Source organism: Eufriesea mexicana, unplaced genomic scaffold (assembly GCF_001483705.2).
Source record: "Eufriesea mexicana isolate 0111107269 unplaced genomic scaffold, ASM148370v2 scaffold1553, whole genome shotgun sequence".
In the NCBI taxonomy this organism is placed as follows: domain Eukaryota; kingdom Metazoa; phylum Arthropoda; class Insecta; order Hymenoptera; family Apidae; genus Eufriesea; species Eufriesea mexicana.
Window position 1 is genome coordinate 26,069 of NW_016909647.1, and position 24,780 is coordinate 50,848.

Below are 24,780 nucleotides of genomic sequence, written 5' to 3' on the forward strand. Positions count from 1 at the left end.
CTTCAGTTAAATTCGATATCGACTAGTTCCAAGTATCATGATCGATTACGATTGAGTATGATTCGGGCGCGCTATACACACGCGCACACCTACAAATTATAGGCTATAAATTCAATTCCAGCAAGGGATCTTCTCGTGTTCTCGATTGCTTATTGCTCTCTGAGGAGAGAGAGGTTCTTCGCGAGAAGGAAAGAATTTCCATTCGCGTTCTAACGGCTAGTCTACTGCAATTACAGTTTAACTTACGATGGCTAATGTCGTTACGCAATGACAAGAATAATAATGACGAGAATAATAGGAATAATAGCGGTAATAATGTGTTATCATACAAGTGTGAGTGGTCAGCGCGGTTACATGATTAATCTATCCTCGGTATGGAGTCCCTGAGGGATAGATGTCTAAATGGATTTACAAATTTTTGGTGGGTCACGATCGTAAGGAGGATCCGATGATGATGTGCTGAGATGGCGGGGGCCGATTTTCAAGCCGGATGCAGCGTTCTTAACTGCGGATGATGGTGAAGGTAAACGATGAATGTGACCAAAGCGAGAATCAAGCTGAAAGAGTTCACGCTCGTCGTCGCACCGGAATCGTCGTAATCGTCCTCTTCGTTTCCGCTGGTTTCTTTGCGCCCTCGTAACTTCAGGTCTGCAAAAGAGGAAATTGCGATACTCTCAGTGATATGTGCAAACGTAGCTTTGTGTAAGGAGGTATGTAAGGGAGGTTTGATGCTAAGTAGATTTGATGAAAGTAGTCGATGATAAATTGTACTTATTTCTATTACTTATTTGCTGAATTCGCTAATTTATTTGATTTATTCTTTTATTTTCCCTCGACATTTTATTACTTTTCTGATATTTATTGGTTTAGTTTAGATCATTTATGCAGATTTATTTGAGATTAAATTACCGTGTAATTTATTATTTTACGTTAGTACATTTAGTTGGTTTGTGTTATATTCTATTTTGACTTATTAATTTATTATTTATTATATTATATGCTTTTATTATGTTGTTATTTCTTAATCTACTTTAATTTACTTATTGCGTCATTTTGACTTACTATTTTATTACCACTTTGGATTATAGTTTTAGTATATATAATTTATTATTTCGCATTAATTATTCGTGAACATAAATTCGTGGGCTCATAAATCTATGTCGGGAATTATGTGAAATATGATTCGGAGAAAAGAGGAATAGTAGATGAAAGATTTGAGAAATAATTTACAGTATTAAAGTTTCATGTTGATAAAAAGGTATTACATTTTGTAAATATTCGCTCGTGTAATTTTAATTATGTTTATTTATATGGTTATTAGCGATGGTATTATAGCAGTGAATGCTTTGTGAATTATTTTTCAGAAAATTATGACCTGTTTTATTTTGGATAAGTGAAATCGCATGATAATTAAGATTACCTTGATATATTAAAATTACATACTTTGTATGAAATATAGATTATTTGTTGAAGAGTTTATAATATATTATATGTATACTTACAGTCTCTTAATTTCAATAAGTAAATATGTGGAATTATATTGGTTTCATTTACACAGGATGAATAGACACACTATGATTAAATTATGGTTTACACAAATTATGTTTTACACAACAAACTCACTTTTATTTATCATATTTTGTAGTCGCAATTACTTTAGCCTACATTTGTTGTAAACCACAGTATATTTGAACGAATTATATTTACCTCTCTCTTTGAGCATATCTTGATTCCCTTCAAAAATATCGTTTCTCGAATTGTGCCTCAATTTTCCTGCAATAAAATCGCCATTTATTATACAAAAAGAGCAGTAAACTGTCAAATTACAATTCTATTACTGCAAATATCTAAAAAATAATTCAAGTATCACGCAATTCAAACAAGAAAAAAATGAAGAAATTTCATTCCAGAATGCAATTCGCATTATACCCGTAATAAATCACAGTTTATACAGTACGTGTTTTCTCGTGAAAAAAGCTTAAAATATTCCAATTGTTTCTCGAGAAATTGCTAGCTTTATTGTCTTTTTAAACGTTTCAATCCATCTTGCATTTCATATTCTAGTTCCCGGTCCTTTCTCTCTCGAAACAGTAACAAACAGACGAAAGAAAAAACGAAATGCTGCACTTCTATCTCGCTTTTTTTCTATTTTTTATTTCTCAGCAACGAGCCCGAGCTAAGATTGACGTTAAATACGAACGATAATGGGAAAATGTTGCATTTCGCCATGACCAAAAAACCAATCATACATTTTGTCACAGTTGGAACCTAAATTCGTTTATCTCCATGAAAAATGCATCCTGGAGCCGTGTGTTCTCTCGAGTAATGATGAAGGAACTTAAGAAACATGGGGTGGCCGGAGAACAACAGGACAAAGCAACGTAGATGGTCGTAACGTTTGAGAAATAATTGACACGTTTCCCTGTTCATTAGTGGAAATTCTCGACAAATTGTCACTTGTTCCTACATACGTTCGTTTCGTTCGTTTTATATCGCGCTATTCGATTAACACATAACGCATTGCTTATCCCGTAAATTCATACTTTTATTCATGAGTTCGATAGAAGAAACTTTAATACAGAATTAATATTTTGCAAATAAATCAAAGTGGATTTTAAATAAATGTTTTACATATTATATTTTTCAAATCAACTTTCTGGGGCATTTCTTTGGACGAGAAATCAATAGATATTGTGCAGAGTGTCGCAGCAGGAGACGAATACTCGAATATTTCATTTGGTTTTAATTATAAAAGAGAAATGAATTAATATGAAACTCGATTCGAATACGGTCGAGGAGAAATAACGCGGAAAGGAACATTTTCAGTCGCAGTTCTATGGGAAGATTGTAATTTTGAAAATTATTTTTCAGATTATATTGCAATATATTTGAATTTTGATAATTTTGAAAAGTTATATTTTTAGAATTAGCATCTCCGTTAAGAGAATTTTAAAATAAATGGTTGTTGAATATTAATTTCACTCATTTATTGCTAATAATATAATACATAATCTAATATATTATTATTAATTATATTATACATTACTTTCACTTGCTACTAAATTTATTTAAATATTCATTTCAAACAACACTATAATTAACTTATGGAATCAGTTCTAACTAGGATCTAATGGTTCCAAATCTAGATCTCACTGAAGCTAGCGTTAATAGACTAATTTCTCTCAGAAAAATTAAAGGACGTCTATCGACAATATAAAAAACGTACTCAATCGCATAATTACACAGTATAGACTGAGACAATGGATATTTAATCCTTGAACATCGATACTGTATTGCGTTCTGGAGACTTTGTTGGTAATACTGCGATATCTGCTCTAAATCCCGAAGCGGGTACTCGTGCAGAGAAGAGTGGACAGAGTTCAATAAAGTTGACCTATGGCTCGAAACGGCTCTATAAATCTTCCATCGAACGCAACGTCGCCTCTCAATCTGTTAGCATCAAAATATTTTGCATATATCGATTTCCGACCTTCGAGTGTACACGCAAATGCGGCTGGACACTGAGCCAATAATAAATCCTGGATTTTTCATTACAAAAGGACTATGAAGCGGAACGAGCAAATGAATGGCTCTTCTTATTAATAAATACCCCAATTAAATGTTAAATTCAAACTGAATGTAGAAATTAACACAAATGTCGATATTGAAATCGTTTCGTCTATTTTTCGAGGAAACGAGCCTGTTCAGAATTTTAAAATCAATGCATCGTATTTTAAAGAATACATTATAATACTAAAATTGTATTTATTAATTTAATACTTGTATCTGAAATTTTAATGAAATTAATTTAATATGGTAATATTAATTTGCGATTTATAGTACAATGTATAGTATAATGTTATTATAGTACAATGCTACCTTGAATTCGGAGAACATCCAGGAGGATCATAATTCTACTTTTAATCATGTCACATTTACTAGAAGGAAATACTCAATTTTTAATTAAATCCCGTCATTTCATATTCGACCATCTATGCATTCAAATAATACATAATTCAAGGATAAATATATATCGTTAGTTAAATAATCCAGCAATAAATTTACATCGATCTACGTAATGGATTATAACTTGAATATTAATTAGGTGGAACAATTCGCTTCTGCTTGTTGTATAATTACATTCAACAATATTATCGAGTATACTTATGCATGCCTGAATTAGAAATAATTCAGAAGATATGAGATTATGAAAATGAAGAAATACTTCTATTGTTCATTTTCCAATGAATGTCCCTGAGAAAATGTAAATGATAAGAAGCTTCGTACAGAACTGCTTCAAAGGGAAAGAAATAGTAGACATAAAGGTATATCGCATGAAATAACTGAGCAACGTATAAAAACGTATAAAAACAAATACAAAGTATGTCTGTTAAAGAATGAAATCTAAGAAAAGAATAAACTTTAAAATATAATTAAAATAAATGAACTGAAATATTTTTCTAAAAATTTATACCTTTCAAATACTCATCGATATTTACAAAATATTTGCAAAATAGAAATATACATCTGTATTTATAATCGAACAGTCTACATACCGAATTGATTAATTTCATTTTTCCTTGCTGTCAAAGCACTAAAATACAAATTTCATTACACCACGAAAGTACTTGGATTCTTGTTTAATGTTTTATATTTAAAATTGATTCATACGTTTATATTTATAATTGAGCGGTTTAGAAAAAAGAAGTAAAAGAAGATAAAACTTAGTTTCCTGTTACGTTTTCTCTTAATTTTCAACGTTTCAAAAAATGTTAGAAATATATGGAGGAGTGAATTTTTTTTTCTAGAATTTTATTGAAAATATTTAATACAAAATTTTGTAATGCCATTGAAATTCAAAAATTTTCGAACTATTTTCAAGAGCCGTGTTTTACGTTTACAATGATATCTGAAAATAAAGCTTAAATTTGAAAATTACATGTTACGAAGCTGGGAAAAAATATTCGTAGAAACTGGCAGTTTAAAAAACACGACGGGATTTAGTTGGTCTGGATGAAAATCGCGAGTAACTTTGCACAAAGCTGTTCTGAAACTAGTGGTAGAATGGAAAACTATTTGTAGAAAATGTTGAAGCTGATCTTACATTGTAATTAGATAATAATGTTGCATTTTTCACTTGTGCCATAAAAATTAATAGAAATTTTTTTATCCAGATAGTTTTTGTTCTTTGATGGAATTGTATATATGAATAGAAATTTTTATTTTTACTCTGCTTATTTCAAAAGAATATCTTCAAGTGAGATGTGCACATGAAAAATTAGTACCTTTTTCAATATGCTATGAAACGAGATATATTGGAAAAATAAAACAGAAAAATGTATCGAATATTATGCTTACAATATAAAATTGAGGTCAAAAAGTCTGATCGATTTATTTACTTTCATTCCAGATTTATTTTCATCAAAAGCAATGACTTCAATTTCAAAAATTCTTTTATATTACTGAACTCTTAACACAATCCTTTTTTACTCGAACTTTAAATAATTGACACCATTATAAATAATATTGCACAGACCTACATGTCAAGAACACGCGAATTCTAAAGACACCTTTGAAATTCTTAACCAGTAAACAACAAAAATTGATAACAAAATTAACAAAATTATTCGCTCAATAAAAGTAATAATTTAAATATACGAGTACATTAAATTCAAAAACATGCGAATTTTAGAAAAAAAACTTTCAAATTCTTCATAGAATTCTGAAAACCATAATTACAAAAATACAAGTATTACTTAACAAATAAAATTCAAAATTTTATATTACTAGAAAATCACAAAAATGAATTACACGATTAACCAAATTCCTCGCTAAGTAAAATTATGAATTGAAATCAAGAAATGCAAATTTAACGGATGAAAATTAATTCCTCTATCTAATACTAAATTACAACGAACCCCGTAAACTACGTAAAAATTCATAATATACGTAAGGTGGAAAATTCGTTGGCCGAGGATATGATATTCGGAGGTGAATATTCATAGGATTTTTGGAAATTTGCGCGTGTATTCAGAAACAAACTGGAAGTTTAGCAAAAGCCTCGCGTTTTACCAGGAGGGAAAAGGGTTTGATGAACAAGGTGTAAGTTCAAAATGGCATTCAACCGTGGCTTTTTATACAGGCGTTCTTCTAAACGTCTAGCTTCTCTGAAACGGGTTCTATCGACTTTTGTACGTCTTTTTCGCAACCGGCTGCCTGTCGAAAGCAAATGAGATGGTAGGCTTGTAAATCTGACACGGCGGTTCCTATTCATTCACGATTTCACACAGAAATGCTTCCGTCTCGACTTGAAAAACGAGCGTCGTAATCACGTTGAATCTGAACTGTCCTTCGAAAGACTTTAAACAGTCAAGTTACACGTATAGAATTCTACCGACTTCGTGTGGAAAAAGAATCCAATTCTGTCAGCGTGTCTGTATATTTCAACGAGCCCCACGCTAAGTATCGAATTCGAAATAGATAAATTTTTGTGCACATCATAATTATTTTTGCTATAATTATTTAGAGAATGCAATTCTTTTAAATGCCATGCGACTAAACTTTTAACAGCATAGAATCTTTAAAATGGCACATGAGTAAATTCGAAATGGATCCGAAGTTGTTTAAATATCGTAAGAACAATTTGTGAAACAAAATAGAATTTTAAAACTTCCCGGATAATATATGAACAAATTTGAAGGCAAAATAGAATTTTTGTAAATATTATATAAATAATTCGCGGAACGGCGTAGAATTTTAGGATCTTTCCAAATGCTATGGGAATAAATTTTCAAGCGAGAGAGAATTGTTACAAACATCACGTAAAATTTATCAAACAAAATAGAATTTCAGAATCTTTTAAATCTCATACGAATAAATTCCGAAACAAAATAGCATTCTTCTAAATACCACGCGAATGAATTGCGACGCAAGGCAGATTTTCCAAATATCGCACGAATAGTTTTTCAAACGATATCGAATTCCACGAATACTTGGCAAATTTTTATATTTCCGGGTAAAGTTTATTCCTCACGCTTTTCCATTCACCACATTATTCACCGATCAAAGAAACGCCCATATATCATACTTGCACGATATCTCGACGATCTGCTTTTGCCAGGTTGAAATGTTGCGGTACGGTTTGAAGCGAAATACGTGTGTCTGTAAATTTCTGCTTTGCGGCTTTAAAGCAAACAATAGAGTCTAGAAACCACGGGAAGGAAAAACACGGGGTACAGTGATAGAGTGACCAAACGATATTGTGGGATTTATCCTTCGATAGCCTTAAGCGGGCCAATTCAATTTACACAGAGGATACTGGTACGTTTTATACGGCGACGAAGGATACTGACATCGGGTACACAGACGGTTAGCAAAATCGATATCGGAGGTGCTGCTGTTGGAGTGCATGTTGGATGGATATAAAAATATCGATTAGTTTACCGCAAATCGACAAAGCATAGTAACGCGATGGCTAACTGACAAACAGCCGTCGATCGACAGACGTTAGTGGTCGAATAATTTCTTTCATTCGACGTCAGGATAGAGAGATTCAGCCTGATCGAAACATACTTTCGTCATTTGATGTACTTTATTATCAATTATCATCGAGTGCACTGGGATAAAAGACCTATTTTAGAATTCGCGACGTGGACATGACCACTTGCTATTGCCGAGGATTATCAGTTTCAGCCATCCTTTGTTCTTTCAACTAGTTCATGACTGGAAGAACAACAGTTGGTCTCAGTTCAGTAGGAATAGATGTGATATAATTTCCCTTGAAATTTTATTTGCCAGCATGTTAGAGGAAAACAACACGATTAGAACATGTTTCCGTTTACGGATGAATTTTATTATCAATTGTCGCTGAACGTTTTGAGATAGAGATTTATTTTAAAGTTTGCGACGAGGATTGGACCAATTACTATTTTTCAGGATTATAGCTTCTAGTCATCTTGCATGTGCTTTAAATGGATCATGCCAAGGGGAAGGGTTAAACGTAAACGACAACTTCAGGATACGACTTCTCTTGCTCCATGTAGTTATAGGAACGTCATAATCTTAGAAATTCAGGGATATGAACTCCAGATAGAGGAACTGACTCTTGGAATAATGGATCTACTTACAGGGGATTGACAGATGGTTACCTACACTGGGTGTGAATTAGTGTCAGAAGATGAACAGAGGACAAAGATTAGTACGCTTCAGAGCTGTAATACTAGAATGTCTCTGACTGGATTAGGTTCTGCTCAGTATTAACTTCAATATTTCATGAGATTCTCTGTTACTCCAACTTTTTACACAGACATATAGAATTTCAATAATACTTTGGAACTCTGAGTAGTTTTCGGTAATTTTGACAATTGAATGCATGAGCTGAATAATCTCCTACTTAAATAATATTCATACTTTTAATCCATTCTTGCTGGATGATTCAACCTTTGACTCTACCCGGTTAAAAAATAAATTGAAACAATAACATACGATAAGTATTGCAATTCTCCTCCTATCTAAGAATCAAATTACCCGATCTAAGATAATACAAAGGAAAAATGATCCAGCTGACTGGCAATTCTAAATTGAGTTTACTATACGAACCCAGGTACATCAAAGGATTTCGACTCTCTGAAAGAAACTCGGAGAAAAAAATATATTATATTTGCACGAAAAGTGCAATACTCCATCAAATGAACCTGTCAGCGTACATTTAACATTGCGCGAAGAAAATCCGATAGCCGAATCCCTTTGATACCTTCCTGCTTCCGCAAACATTCGATCAACGTCAAACGACGTCGAAAAAGAAAACCTGACCAAGTCACCTAGCTCATTGACACGCGAAAAGAGGAGAGAAATAAAAAAACAAGGGGTAAAAGGAAATAAACGCGAGGAGAAAATCAGCAAAGCGTGACAATGCTGCATGGTAAAGGCAATAACGAAGTCGACGAAGTTGGATCCATTTCCGACTGGTTATTAGCCCGCTAAACTAATCCTCATCGATTCGATCCGCATTACACGGACGACTGTGTCCCCGATCGGCCATAAGAGAAAAGGCAATTTTATTTTCGAAAGCGACACACAATTATCCGAGAAGTTGGGCAGGGAGTCGAAATAAGCTTTGACAGTGCAGGTGGATGAAAGGCAAGGGACCGGTGTTGTCTAGCTTTTGTAGAGGTCGCGATTCAAGGGAATATCCGCTGAGTGGATTGGCATGCACAAACCAGACACTCGATCTAATTAATCAGCGACCCGTTATTTCATCGCAAGTACGTTACGCTGCATCATTCGTAAAGTACCACTAGGTACAAAGCGAGCAATAGCATAAGCCGAACGTGTTTGCCCGATTCCTGGCTCGCGTTGCGAGCATAAAAAATAAAGCACACCGCGGACGATCTGGATGGAAGTTTCTGAGGGTTGAAGAGGCGCAGAGAGAAGCGAAAAACGGGGTAACGAGGGAATTTGACGATCGTTAAATCCGCCAAGTGTTAAATTTTGCGGTAGGAAATTGTTATTTTGTTTGGAGAACGTATGCTGTGACGAAGAGTCAGGCGTGAAGAGAATAGCAGCTGCGAAATGGCGGCGAAACTCCATGACGGAATAGAGGGTTGCTCGCTCCTTGTTCTCGGTGGGTGATTTAATTGGGAGATTACGGATGGAAGGATCCGTAATGATTTTTGGGTTTATTAATTGGCGATGATTGGCGGAAAGTTATTATGCGGGAAAATTGGTCTCTAAGGGGCAGTGTGTAGTACTTGTCGAGTTTCACGATCGTGAGACTGTAGTTTGGCAAGATGTTTATATTTAGGTTACCTTGTTTTTCGTATTTTCAGACAAATGGAAAAGATTATTCTAAATAGGAATATTTTATTGTTAGCTCTTAAATTGAAGTCATTAAATAATTGGAATTTTCAAGTAATTATATTTCACGTAATACTAATACCTAACTGTTTAATTTTCTATTATCACAAATTAAGGTAGAATATGAAATTTCATTTCATACAAATTTATATCAGGCCAATTAAAAATTGAATTAAATTTCTGTAACCGTAGAAAGAGGTAATAATATTCCTTTGAAAGCTTTAGGAATATAAATTTATTTAAATTTCCATAATAATGGAAGCTGTTGTAAACCTCATAACCCTCGTAAGAGGTTCCATTTGTATTTCAAAGTGTTTCATCCTAATTATACACGAATTAATGCATTAACACCGCTGGAAATTAATTCTACTCCCTAACCTACTATTCGGATTACCGATGATCTCTTCCTGATTTAAAGGCATAACTACAGTAATGTATGATATGCTTAATGCTTGTTAATAGATGGAATAATTAATAAATAAAAAAATTGAATGCATATTCGTTGTGTTGCATACTGAACGCAATTTCCTTCGGACGAATTGATTTAAACCAATAAAATTTTTCTGAATTGTGAAAAATTGCGACAAAAATAATTTTGAACATACCATACATGCAACAATGTTTTACACGTATCTACAATTAATTCTACGTGTCTGTAAAGAAATAACTTAAATATTATTACTTCAGTGGTTTATAAATTGCTATCATTTTACACGAAATGTTTTAATATGTAAATAAAAACTTACCTTTATAGCTCGTGTTACTACCGTTTGAATTCGAAGTCCTTATCGCTGAAACATAAAGAAATGTGTATTACAGTAACATACTTTAACTGCGTGTTAAAGTATACATGCAACTAAACTAAGCTACATATCGATTACGTTCTCAGATACATAAAATTATTTAATTATAGAACTATTTATTACGCTATTCGGATTCTAATAATCTAAGACGTAATAATTATCAAAATTATCTTCATAGGTACCTTTACGATAAACCTAAATAAACAATGAGAAAATAATTTCGGTTTTATCATAGTTGGAAGCCTCTAAACGTTCTTACGGACATGTTGGAAACTGTTAAATCGTAACTAAAGGAAAATATGGCGCCGAAGCAGTTTATTTTTAACAAATTCGAGCTGCCACGGCTGTTTACCCGTGTTTTAACTTCCAAAGATTCTAACTCCTTGTTACTCTCCACATTACGGCAGAAAGTTTACACGCGCAAACACTTTCGGTAAACGTACACTTGGCGCAGCATAGTTTTCAAGATAACGACTGGCAATAAAATAAATCGCAAGTTTTTCATTGGAATATTTACCTGCTCTAGAACTGGCAACTGAACTTTCGTATTAACCACTTTGAATGTAAAATTCATTTTCACCAGAAACTTTCCAACAATAATACTTTTCAATGACTCTCTATTACATTTTGTATTCTAAAATGTGAGACGTAAAATTCCCCGTATTTGAATCACGGAATAACTTTACTCCAAGGCGTATGTTCAAGTAAAAATGTATTTTTATTATCACGATGTCATCGCGGAGTAATCAACGTGGTGTAATCATTTCCTTGAAAGGAGTGTGTTAGAACCTCGTAAAGACCATTCTGATAAAATTTTCCAACCCGACAGAGCTTTGTTTCACGCGGTATTTAAAGGCTTTAACAAAAGCCTTAACTAGGAAGTAATTTTCGATGAGCTTCCGGAAGCATGGTTGTTTTAACAAGATGAGACCATCCGCTCATCTTCCTGTGCATAGAGATAATCGTCTAGGTAGGGAAAATTACTAAATCGACATTAGCCCGTAGAATCTTTTCGAAATTTTTATTCCGGTATAATCTGATATCTTGGAAATTCTAGTATATTCCTGAAATATTTCGATATTCCCATAGCTATCTCATTGTCAGTTTAAATATTATGATACATTTAATACTTGGATATTACAGGCCATTTAGCATATTACTAAGTTATTTTAGTACATCCACTACGTATTCCGATATTGCTATGTACTTTCGTTTAAATATTTTGAAACATTTAGTAATTCGGTAATAAGATATTTTAATCTATTTCCCAAGATAAATTTAAAAATGTATAGGGTGAATCGAGTTCTAGTTATATGAAGCAGATCAAAATTTGATAGGGGTGAGATTTTTCCAATTTCTAAAGTATATAAATTGTGGTAAATAAATATATAAATAACTTACGATAAACTTCGATGGTACCATCAGTGTCCCCTAATGCATTTCTGGAAACGCACTTGTACGATCCAAAATCCGACGCATTGACAGAACTTATTGTTAACTTCATGTGAACTTTGTACGCATTGTCTTGTAGTATAGGTTCGTATTTACCTCCTGAAAAAAAGAAATGGTTACTTCATTAATTTATAAATGGGCGGCGATATTAATTGATACTGAAATCACATCGTTATATTAAAAGTGCTGCTATCATAAAATTGATACTCTTAGTGTATCAATTTACACTGTATTAAAAAGAGAAAAATAGAATTTTAGGAATTCTCAAGTAAAATTAAATTAAATTTTATTAAATGAAATAAAATTCTAGAAATTTTAGTTAGACGTATTTCTCGAAATCCACAAACTTGCTACCACTACATATACTATCTTGGATCGATGTGGGAATTTTCAATAATTAAAATCTTATTTTTTGGAATGGCGAATGTTGTACGCTCTGCGCTTTCGTCCGTCAGTCGATGTCGTCTGGATATAATTAAAAGCATCTTCTTTTCTTTTTAAACTGCCCATTTGGTTACATGGAAAGATATGGAATAAAACATTTATCCTTTCCGATTCTGGAAAATTTGGTAGAATAACGAGAAAAGATATTTCTGATTACTATTTGTACATATTTCTTCACGATTTTATAACGTAACAATTAAATTAACAAAAGAACTATCAAGGGAGTTAAAATTCGTTAAACTTTTTAAAAACTTTTTATCTTTCTACGATGACTTGATTAACAAATTACGATATTACACGAGAAACTAGTTGATTTAATGCTTGCTTGTCTCGACATTGTTGGTGTTTAACCTTATCAGTCTTGTGCGAATCATCTTAGTGAATGCACTGTCCTGTAATACTGCTGCTTGCAATGTCAGTTTCGCATACAAACGTCAAAATGGAGGACACAAACGACGCATGAAGCAAAACTTAACTGGAATTAAATAGATATAATTGTCTAGGCTTAAAATCACGAAGATTAATTTGCAGATTTTATTAATCAAATATATTTTTGCACATTGTCAATGAACTATTCAAATCTTTTTACAAATTAACTTCCACATCGAAATGAAAATTCACGTTTTCAAAGTTTCTGCTTTCATATCTAATTGATCGTAATTCTCTTGAATTGCTTTTCAAAGTTGTTATTACTCAGAGAAAAAAAAATCGTGTCATATCATTTAGAAAAATGCAGGATTATTTTTCATATGATACTAACCATTCTCGTTAGAAGAAAATTATTGTTATCACACACTGACATTCATAATACTTTTCGTTTATTCTATAATACACATTTTTGTGAAATTTTATTCGCGACAGATATATTTCAGATAATAAAGCCAAATAAAACTCTATGCATTATCGTGATGAAATATGATTGCAATTCTGAAATTTTATTTTTCAGTCGTAATGGTTGCAGTTTCATTTTTGACAATGTCGATCGTAAGAACATCATTTTACTGCCCAAATTCTGCACAGAACAATTTTATGAAATTTTAATCATGACACTGGTATTTCAAATGTCAAAATAGGGTAATACATTCCGCATTATGACGATGAAAAACGACTGCAATTTGTAGTTATGAGCAAAGTGTACCAAATTTTCTGAGAAAATAATGTCTCTGAAGCGCACCGTCTATATTGTAATTTCTAACATAAATTTCGATAGTGAATTTTCCTTCTATAACTTCTGCATGAACCGTTGTTATGAAATTTTTAACTTTAATCATAATACAGGCAAAATTTGCAAATAAAAGTCCACATTTATAATATAATTTTTAACAAACGTGTCACCAGCGAGAATTTCACTTCCAACTTCTTCATAAAATATTTTTATAAAATTCCAATTATAAGACAGACATCTCAAAAACGGTAAATTCGCTAATGGAAGTCAATATGTCTTACTCCTGACGTCTGCAATTTAATTCTTAACCGAAAGATCACCGGTAACCGTGTCGTTTCATTTCCCAATTTTTTTGCGTAAAATTTCCATGCAACTTTAACCATCGTACAAGCATCAAATGCCAAAATTACATTGGCATAACCGATATTATCGACGTGTCGTAAGACACCCGAGTTAAAAAATCCAGTACGCTTCGACGCTGTGACCAAGAGACATAAAATTCGCCTGGAAGTCAACGTTCCTTAATCGTAACGACTGCAGTTTCATTTTTAACAAAAATGCCGATCGTAAGCACGTCGTTTCACGAAACGGTGATAACCCGTGGCGATCGACCCGATGGATAATAAATAACGCCTTGCTGACCGTTTCAGACGGAAACGGACGTGCAGCCTATGGAACTAGCGCGAGAATTCCGGCTTCTTTTCGAAAGAAACGTCACAATGGTTCAATCAGTTTGAAAGATGGGCCCTGCTTGTTCCCATGTATGGCTTATTTTAGTATTCGTCGCGCGGCGGTCTAAGTTAACGTGATTTCTGTTTAGATCGACACCATTCACAGACATTTTCCGTTCTCCGACCAACAAGATTCGAGATTCTATCGAACGATGGTAGCTATCTTCTGCGGACAGAAAGGCTACGTGGATGCAAAGCGAAATAATGAAAGGAGAGCGGGATCGCGGGTTGAAAAGACCCAGAAAGTCGGTGCAATCGATAAAAATATTTTGCCTTTGAGATCTCGTTGTTGAATACATTTTATGTTTATCGAGCTGGACAGACCCGGGTTCTAGAATCGCCATGATAATGCGAGCAATCATTTTTGGAGAACGCTCGATTGTACTTTCCGTGACACGAGTACGATTGACGAGCAATTGTTTGAACGTTTTGCGTTAAGCAATGGTTATTATTGTTGCTCTCGTTGGATTTGTCAGGGTATTGTTAAGCTTCCTCCATTGATGTTGCAATTGGTTTGTGAAATTCCCGGGCAAAGTTATGTAATGAGATATGAACAGAAATTTGGTATTAAGGGAGATGGGATTAAATATGCTTTTGTTTAATTATTTAAGTACCGTTAGTTCCTCTGATATTAATGTCGAAAATTGTTGGAAAATTTGATGAGAAGATGGAAAGAAATATGGAAGGAGATGTGAATAAAAATGTTATAGTAAGGGGTAGAAATTAATATGGAAGGGAGAAGGTATTATTATCGTTTTTCTCGTTTTCTACGGCATAAATTAATGAAATTTTAGAAGAATATTATGTAAGAAATGTGGATAAAAGTTGTATATATGGGAACAGAAACAAGTACAGAAAGTAGAAAAGAATTTTTATAATTTTAATTAAAATTAAATTTTAATTGAATTTCAGCGACAATTAAATATAAAATAACATTACATCGGATTTCCAACGTTTATAAGGATATTGCATATGTTCAAAAACAATCAAATGATGATAAGGAGACGAAACGAATAAGACGGAATAAAACATCCTCTATTTCATATTTAAAAATTCGGAAAAATGTTTAAAACAGAAAACATTTATATTCTCAGAATCCCATGATACAAATTGGAGACAGAAAATAGCGAATTTATTAGCTAAATTCGAGTAGATAATTATGAGATACGAAAAATGTTTATATGCCTTTATAACTCTCGAAAGTTATAAAAGTCTTGTTATTAGCAAAAGTGCTGTGCATATCGATGAAAATTTATTGCACGTGAAAAATATTTTATAAAGGAATTTGACAGACACGGCAGTATTAAAAGTACAATTGTGTTTGAAATTCTTTAAACCTTCATTTATTTCCAAATTATTTCTGTTCATTGTTTTATGACCATTCCTATATAACTCCCCACGAATAAGATGGAAAAATAAAAATTGAATTTCTGTAAGTTACGCGATTATTTAAGAAATCCAAGAAAAATTCATGAAAACTACTAGTACTTCAATGGAATAAAAATTGAATTATTTACTTGTATATCACAAAGATATTATACGAGTTAAAACGTAATAAGTTCTCCTCTAAATTATTAATACTCCGCATTTATAATTTTTATGTAAATAGAAATGGATGACTAAGATTTACGAAAAGTTTTAATGGAGTAATTCAAAACTGATGTTTCGACGTACAAATATTAATTTACATTCATTAAGGAAAATTCTATAATTCCACTCTTAGTTGAAAAAGAAGGAAAGGAGATATTCGCACAAATTATCCTTTCATAATTGGATGCAGTGGTAGAAATTTAATGAAGAAAGGAATTATTCAAATCTCGTTAGTACCAATATCTAATGAATCAAAATAATTATCCTTGGACATCTCAATTTTTCTTCTGGGCTGTCGAAGAATCTTTTCAAACGTGCAATGAAAAATATGATGCATCGATGGAACGGCGATGAAAATCGTGTAGTAACCCGATTGTAGGATCAAAATTCACATAGTACGTTCTATTATTGCTTTCGATACAGATGCAAATATCAACGAGGCTGGCAACGTAATAACGACAGGAGAAAAGGCCAGACTCTGTCGTTTCGATCTTCATATACATACACGCATTCTCCACTCTCCTCATAAATGCCAGATAAAACCATGTTATACCTTTAACGTCCTGCTTGAATTCGCATGTATTATTCAAAAGCTAATTCTGTTCGAATAACCGGCTGAAAGGTAAATCTGACGAAACATTTGGACCCACACGTGATGTATCAGTCAGATAAACGTATTAGGCAGCCGATTCACTTCTTCAATAGACGTGTCATTCAGTGAGGAGATTTTCAAATCGATTCTGGTGCTACAAAGGATCATTCAAAGAACTGGGAAATTGCACTTGGTTCGTAGAGAGTTATTTGTAAGGGGTATAGATTTCACGGTAAGAAGTAGCTATAATAAAGACATTCGTATGTTGAAGTAATTTAAATCCATTTTTCGAAGTGAAGCAAATTTTTAAATACGAAGAAATTAGTCTTTTATTTGTTCATCCCATAGAAACAAAAGTATTTGAACGTAGGAAGGTTTTAAATAGATGAATTTTTAGAACCTTTTTAGATTTAGTGACGAAACACGCGATTCATACCCTCACTTAGATTTACTAACATTTGAATAGTTAAATGTAAGTAGATTACGTTATATCCCAATTAATTGTGTTCATTAACTCCATAAAACAAAAAGTAGAAATTTATTTTAGGTATAAACATGCTACAACTTTATGTATTGTTAATATAATTTTATATTCCTTTATATAATCATAATACTCTTATATACTTATTGTAATAATTATAACTTCATATATTTAAAATGAACTCCTGCTTTCGTTTTATTAATTTCGTTTTGTGGATATGATAAACGAATAGCTCAGTTACATATCCTCTTTTATATCGATTATCAATTATCTATTTATCTATATATTCCTATAAATCCACAATGTAAACCACAATATATCCACAAACGATCAAAAATCCCTACTCCCATAACCTTTATCCCATTCTATAACACGAAGATCATCGAACTTCCACGAATGCCAAAATTCCAATACAACAATTCCAGGACTTCGTTGCAACCACTCGAAATATTCGAAACTAGGAAAAACGCGAGAGGTTCGATACCACTGAACGATGCCTACCTAAAAGCAGTGATCGCGCAAGATCGATAGAGCATCCAGCCGCGGAAGCAGCGATTGAAAGAAGGTAAATTCCGGCTAGCCTGCGGAGGCTGCTGACGCACCATGACCTTAGACATCAGGGTTGGAGAAGGATGGGTCGGTGGTACATGTCAAAATGTATTTGACGCGAACCACTAAACGAGCAGAGATCCTGATACGTGGAAAATACGGGATCTGAAAGGAAGCCTGGCGGGTCGATAGAAAGTACTAAAGCTGGCTTTTATAGACCAGGCATAAAGCGGAGCTGAACGTTTATACTCGCGCTTCGTTCTACGCGTGCTTACGCGTTCGGCATGAGTCTTGCGTTATTTAAAGGGCTCGTTACAGTCGGTTACTCTTCTTCCTTAGGAATGAGCCACGTGCAAGAAGGGCGAACGCGTAATTACACCTTGGCTAGGTTAGACCCGGTCCAAGCGATGGTAGAAGCGTAAAACAACGATGGCTGTTGGAGTGACTACGTGGACTCGAAGTTTTGCATGGATAATTGCTGTATACCCGATGGGAAAACAGTGAATCATTGTTTTAACCTACCTTGTGGAACTATTTCGTCCTTATCCCTTGTCCAATAATTGATGGATTTGGGATAAGCTTCGGAGAGGCACTCCAGAGTCAACGGCTGTCCCTCCTGAGCGCCCACCAATTGATTCTGCACCCAAATCATGGGCGGAACTGGAAGAAGAAAGACAAATTTTCTCACCGCGTAAATAAACGTTTGCCTTTCCCGTGTCCGCTTAGTTTCTGCATTTTATCATCGGGGACCGGTAATGATGTGAAATTCGAGTAAAAGTGATTTCTAGAGTCACGGTAACGAACAACGTTCGAGGAACGAATCTCTGGGAGAGAAATTTTCAGGAATTTTTCCGTTCGTATAACGGGAAAAGTGGACAAGAGAAGAGGAATACTTGGAAAATATTTGAGTGTACTTACACTGGACAGTGAGCATTATTCTTTTACTGACTGACGGTGGCACGCCATTGGACGCGATGCAGAGGTAAAAGCCCATGTGTAGTCGATTCACTTTGGAGATATTGAAATTTGGCCCTTCGATACTCGTGGCTGCAATGTGAAGTTCGACGTTGATTAAAATTTGCTATTTCGGAAATCAGTTGATTATTGTAAGGATTTGAATATCAGAAAATTCGACACTCGCTGCTGTATTGCGAATTTCGAATTACCTGCAGCTTCGTACTTTGGAAATATATTAATAATTACAAGGGTTTGAGTTTTAGAAAAATGTTGTATAAAGAAGGAAATTTCGAGAAATTAATTCAATTTACGAACATCGATTTTTCTCATTTGCATTCGGTTAAATTGTACAATTTTTTGAGAATATATATGATTCATTTTTATTTTCCTCTCCAGAAAGGTGGGTTTCGATAATATGATTGCTTCAAACAGTTATTAAAACTGATTATGTTCTCTAAATAATTTTAATAATAATTTCACTTTGTTTCAACAAGTATATGTTCATTGTTCAATATTTTTACATTATATGGAAAAGAAGAAACGTGCATAATATCGTTATCTCTCCCTGAAATTAATATTTGTGTAGCACATTTTCGATTAAACGGATTTGACATGCAGAGTGGCGTGATACAGCTCGTTGAAGCATCCTGAACGTATGTTCTTCTCTTTTTTTGTTTCCTTTTTTCCGGAAGTTTCAGTGAAGTTACACTTTCAGACAGTTTGGTATACGAGCAGTGAAGTTTTTGAAATGGGCTCGAACAACTTTTTCAGCATCAGTATATTTCCTGGTATTGCTATCTGCAATACGATGAAACTTGCGTCGAAATTTTCTCCTATAATTTGCTTTGGAAAGTAATCAAGAGCACAGCTGAGTTCACAAATTTTCTCCCCAATTTTAACAAAATTTTTGAAGTCACAGTTTCTTTTTTCATTTTTCTTCCCACAGCATCTAGAATGTAATTAATTTTTATTCGAGACAATAGAATTGTTTTACATCGACAATTGTAACGAGTTTACTAATTATATAAAATAGTATAGATTTATAAATAATAAATAGCAAATCCTTCAAATAATTTATAGTTTATTCGAGGAAATTTAAAGTTTGAAAAATCATATTTGTATTATCTGTGTAAAACTAAATACTAGAAACCTAGGAAATATTTTTCTGAATTATTAATTTTATGAATTATTAATAAATATTATTCTCAAATAAATCGAAATTTAATCATACTGAAAAGATTTAAGAAAAATTCATAGATTTTTATTTATATTCATATACACATACAAATTTCGCGAATCATAATACACAGCACGCCAAACACACGTTATTCCCCACGTTATTCCCCAGACAGGAAAGTTTATTTAATGTTGATATTTGTATCCATTTTTTTTTACAATTGTCCAAGGCAAATATTTTTCTTGTAGAATGGTAATCGAAACCCAAGCAATACGGAAAATATTAGTGTTGTGTGCAAGAATTAAATAGAATTTTTCGTTCGTATGGTTAAAGGCGAAACGGAAATTTACAGGCAACAAGCAGCCGTCCTAACGCAGTTTTGGTTTTGTCTTTCGTAGCTACAGAACGACAAATTTGTTTTACTTATCCGGAAGTCGGGGTAGTCTACGTCCGTCCGTTAACCACAATTAAATCTACTGGAATATTTGCGCCTGGCTAACAAACTGAACGATGTCAAATAGGAAAGAACGAAAACCGCGCAAAACCTAACGAGTAACAGGTTACCACCCCTTCATTATTTTTCTGGAGAAGAGGATCGAGCAATTAAACGACCACGTGGTTTGCACTTTTAGGACGTTTTATCGGTTAAACGAACGTGTCAAACAAAATTTTGTGGTGGGAATTCGAGTAAATATTTAAGCAGGCAGCACGGGATTTAATTAAATATTACAACCAGGGAGATGGAAGATAAATGTGTTTTGTATGGTAATATAGAAATGTATTTGATAGTATATTTACTTAATATGTAAAAATATATTTTAAAAATTGTATCTGAGGAATAGGTAGGTTTAAAGTTTGCTTTTCCATGTTTCTATTTACTTGGGGATGATGCACAAATGTAAGTGGTTTTTATTTTTGTACCTATGTTAATTCTAATTTTAGCGTATCTAGAATTAATTTAAATTTTAATGAATTTCAATATTTCATGGATTTTAATTATTTTATTTATTAAATTTATGTAAAAATTTAGACAAAGAAGGACATATACGTCATAGACTAAATTAATATGAGTATATAAAATGTATGTTATAAACAGTGCTTGAAAAATATTGGGCTATGAAAGACTCTAATTAAAGGAATATTAAAAATTAAAAAGGAATTAAAATATGGTATATTAGGGACACGGGAACGTTAATAACCTGCGAAAAATTGGACAAGATTTTAAGAGAACACTGTGCAGGTTAATATATTAATTAAATTCGATTTTAAATTTCCCTCCATCATTTTCATTTTATCCCGTATACACATAGGAACATGCACGAATTTCATACAGAAATTATAGGTCATGATGGCTTATATATTGAAGTAAAGCTAATTGAGTATTATTGCACGTATTCTGATTAATAAACTAAGAAGAAATCATATGTAAATATAAGGCGTTATTTCGTGTTCAAAATTACAAAATTTTTAATAAAGAATTTAAGAGATATCAGATAAAGTCGTTTAATAAATAGCTTAGAAGATTTCATTAAACAAATAGTCTCCTAAATAATAACAGCTTTCTTTTGCAATATATCTATTACTACTGGTAGTAATTGATATATTATAATATATGATATATTAGTAATTGGCACAGAATTATATACAGTTTGCCTCACTGTTTCACTATGCCCTAATTTTCTCTGCTTTACTTTCGAATTGGATAAATAATATACGATTAGCGTTCATTTTTACTCAATTAAAGGAAGACTTTAAGATGAGGTATATATGATATTTATCGTTCTTTCAATGGAATAATTTATATTTTCTTTTCCCTTCTGAATGGTTGGATTCAGTTTATACAATCGTTAAAATGAACTAGCAAGAATTATAGTGACAAGCAAGGAACGAGTAAATGTTTCAATAATTTTTATTTGTCGTAAAAACACTAATCGATAATAATTAAATTGATACAATTAAATTAAACAGATGTACACAATTACTAAGGGATTTCTATCAAAAACGTTTTGAGTTTTTAAATAATAACGTATTCTAACAGTTTGAAGTAAGACTCACATCATCGTGAAATCGGTATTACAAGAAACAATATATTGCCAGAATTATAATAAAAGAGACATACACCGATTCAAATGACAGGTAATCTCTGCCTCTTGAAATATCAATGAAATTCACAAGGATAATTTTTGAACCTCGTTATGTTTCAATTATTACTGCTTATCATACATCACAACATCTACAATCTACAAACCAAACCAGAAATTTCCATAATTTCACTTCAAATTCCCAACCTCAACGACTCACGACTCGAGAAATAAAATTATTTACGTCACAGACAACGTGACGATATTTAAATAAACACCAATCATACCCTATCCAATATTTCACAACAGTCGGACGCAAGAGGCAATCACGCAAAGTTATCGACAAAAACTAAAAAATCTGAAACAAAATTACTCTTTTCGGCCGATTTGCACCGATTTCATACGTGTTTCGAACATGAAGGAACGATTTATCGATAATCCACGACTCGAAAAACGGAATTATGTCACGGACGAGGTGGTCACGTTCAAATAAACACCAGTCATAACCTATCCAATGTTTCATTGCAGTCGGATGCAGGAGGCAACCACGTGAAACTCGGTACGCACGGCACCCTGTCGGTGTTTGCCAATTTCAATGCAAATATAGCAGATCTTTCCCACCTATGCAAACGTATCACCGGCCTCTAACCTATTGGCCTTGCTCGAACGCGGTGTGTGTGCATTCTCCGGGGACTACAAGACTCGGTTACGACGAATCTGGCGAATATGCTTCCGTGGCTTTCGACACTCCGCAATCTTAAATTTGCGTGCAGAAATTGAAACTCCTCCAATGACGAATGGACCGTTGTGAAAGTACAATAGACTGTCTGTTGATGAGTCTGTTTATGCTTCCAGGTGACCCGAGATCACTGTGCAAATCTGTTTTGTTATAGTTTCGACGTGAGACCGCAAGCTGAAACTTATATATGCTTCTGACGTGGGTACTTCCATGATTGCAAGGGGAAATGCCATATCTGTATCACATATTTTCATTTTCGAGGTATTATTCCCGGGTGAAGTTCCGAATGATTTGTTTTTATTTATTTATTTTGTTTCGACAAATACGTGAATCGAGTGTTTTCAAACTGTATCAATGAAGAAATGAGAATGTTTCATGATGTGCATGAAATTTTTAAATCGAACTATACAGTGTAAATTATCGTAAATTATAGTAAACGTGTCGCAAGGTATTGTATTAATCTATTAGTCTCTGGGTGGTAATGCCACTCTGCATTTTCTAGACTATTTTAAGCTATGTCACACAAAATATGCACTTAAACCCTCAGTACATTATATATGGTTTGAAAATAAGTGTAATCCATAATATAAATTTCGATTTCCAATTTTGAAATCTTTTTTTACAATCTGGGCCAAAAAGAAGGACTACTTTGGGAATTTTTCTCAAGGGAACCATTAGATATTTTAATACGAGGGTTCCGTAGTCTCATTTATTCATATTTGAAGAATACTCGCAATTTTTTCCAGTACAAAAGAGTGAAAATTGTAGGAATTATATAAAAATTTCTATAGGCGGGTTTGGAGAACTGTCTGCAGATTCCAGCAGTATATACATATTTATCGTTAATATTAAAATTGATCAAAAATGAAATGTTAAAATTAAAATATAAAAATTAAAAGGAATTTTGAAGATCATTTCCTCTTTGTACATATATAGTAGTTGATTAAAATAAAGGAGGGGACAGATTAATAGAAGATATTTTACATGAACTTTTATCTCTGCGAACAATTTTCTAAATACATTTTCCGAGTTAGTAAAAATGGCATAACTTCTGATAAGGATTAAACTCACCTTCCTCTCCGTTCGGCAAGAGTATTAACTGGTTATCCTCGCGACGCCAGATGATACTAGGTTCCGGTGATCCTGTCGCTTCGCAGTGCAAAGTCACTTTACTACCTTCAGCCACCACCATATCCGTACTCGTTGAATAGTCCAGGATGTTTGGAGGAACTGTCAAGAAAGAAACGAACGTAGAGTCACCAAACGTGAATTATAAATATTATTATTCCATCTGTAATATGTTATTTTATTTATCTCTTATCACATAGCAAATCTATCCTTTTCGTTATATCATTGTTAAATTAAATTACATATAAATGTCATAAATTGTACTATTAAATCCTTTCGAACTTACATTAACACCCTTTTTTTAAAGCAATAACTTATTTTAAAAGGATCATATGTGGAGCAAAATATAGTAATATAGCAATATAGTAATATAATCGTAGATTCTTCTAGATAGATTGCTTTAGATACAAATAATTTTCACATTGATTATTAGATTATCACATTTCAGATTATTCAAAATTCGGATATCTTTCAGATCAATTACTGTTCACATACTGTACAAAAAAATATGATTTAAGGAACAATTATTTTTAAAAATGTTACAGGTATTGAAGATGATAGCGATGACTTTGTAATAATTCTGCTATTTATAATAGTATCCTGACTTGTATCGTACCAGGTGAGAAATATGTCTGACAATACACGATCTGTTTCCCTTTTGCACCTTATTCCTCTCTACTGTACATTTCATTTCCCTTTTGCACTTTGTCATACAGACTATATTTCGTTGAACCAAGTGCTTCTCTCGATATATATTATACTAAACATTATATCGAAAAGATTTTCCAAAATTAAAAAGAATATTGAAAATAATTATATCATTATTGATTTCGTTTGAGCTTAATAAATCGCATAATAATTCATCAAATTATTTGAGAAAAAGGAAGAAGTATAAATTTCTTTTATAAATAAATTTCATATCTTTCTTATCGAACTATTTAAATTCACGTAGAAATAAAAAAAAATTGAAAACCACCCTGAATATGAAATACAAGATTTTCAGATTTTATTTGATATCAAATAAACGCAAGCAGGT

General features: G+C 32.9%; 1 protein-coding gene across 1 annotated transcript in view; it reads right to left on the reverse strand.

Moving 5' to 3' along the window:
• Positions 1-313: 313 nt before the first annotated feature.
• LOC108548330 (Dpr-interacting protein epsilon) overlaps positions 314-24,780 on the reverse strand; it is a 95,086-nt gene continuing 70,619 nt past the window's right edge. The window contains exons 4-10 of the mRNA XM_017901196.1: positions 23,688-23,846; positions 18,581-18,709; positions 18,185-18,322; positions 12,060-12,209; positions 10,602-10,646; positions 1,708-1,773; positions 314-648 (exon numbers count right to left, since the gene is read on the reverse strand). Of these exons, the coding sequence (XP_017756685.1) occupies positions 482-648; positions 1,708-1,773; positions 10,602-10,646; positions 12,060-12,209; positions 18,185-18,322; positions 18,581-18,709; positions 23,688-23,846 (854 nt within the window). The 3' untranslated portion in view covers positions 314-481. The remainder of the gene's footprint in view (positions 649-1,707; positions 1,774-10,601; positions 10,647-12,059; positions 12,210-18,184; positions 18,323-18,580; positions 18,710-23,687; positions 23,847-24,780) is intronic.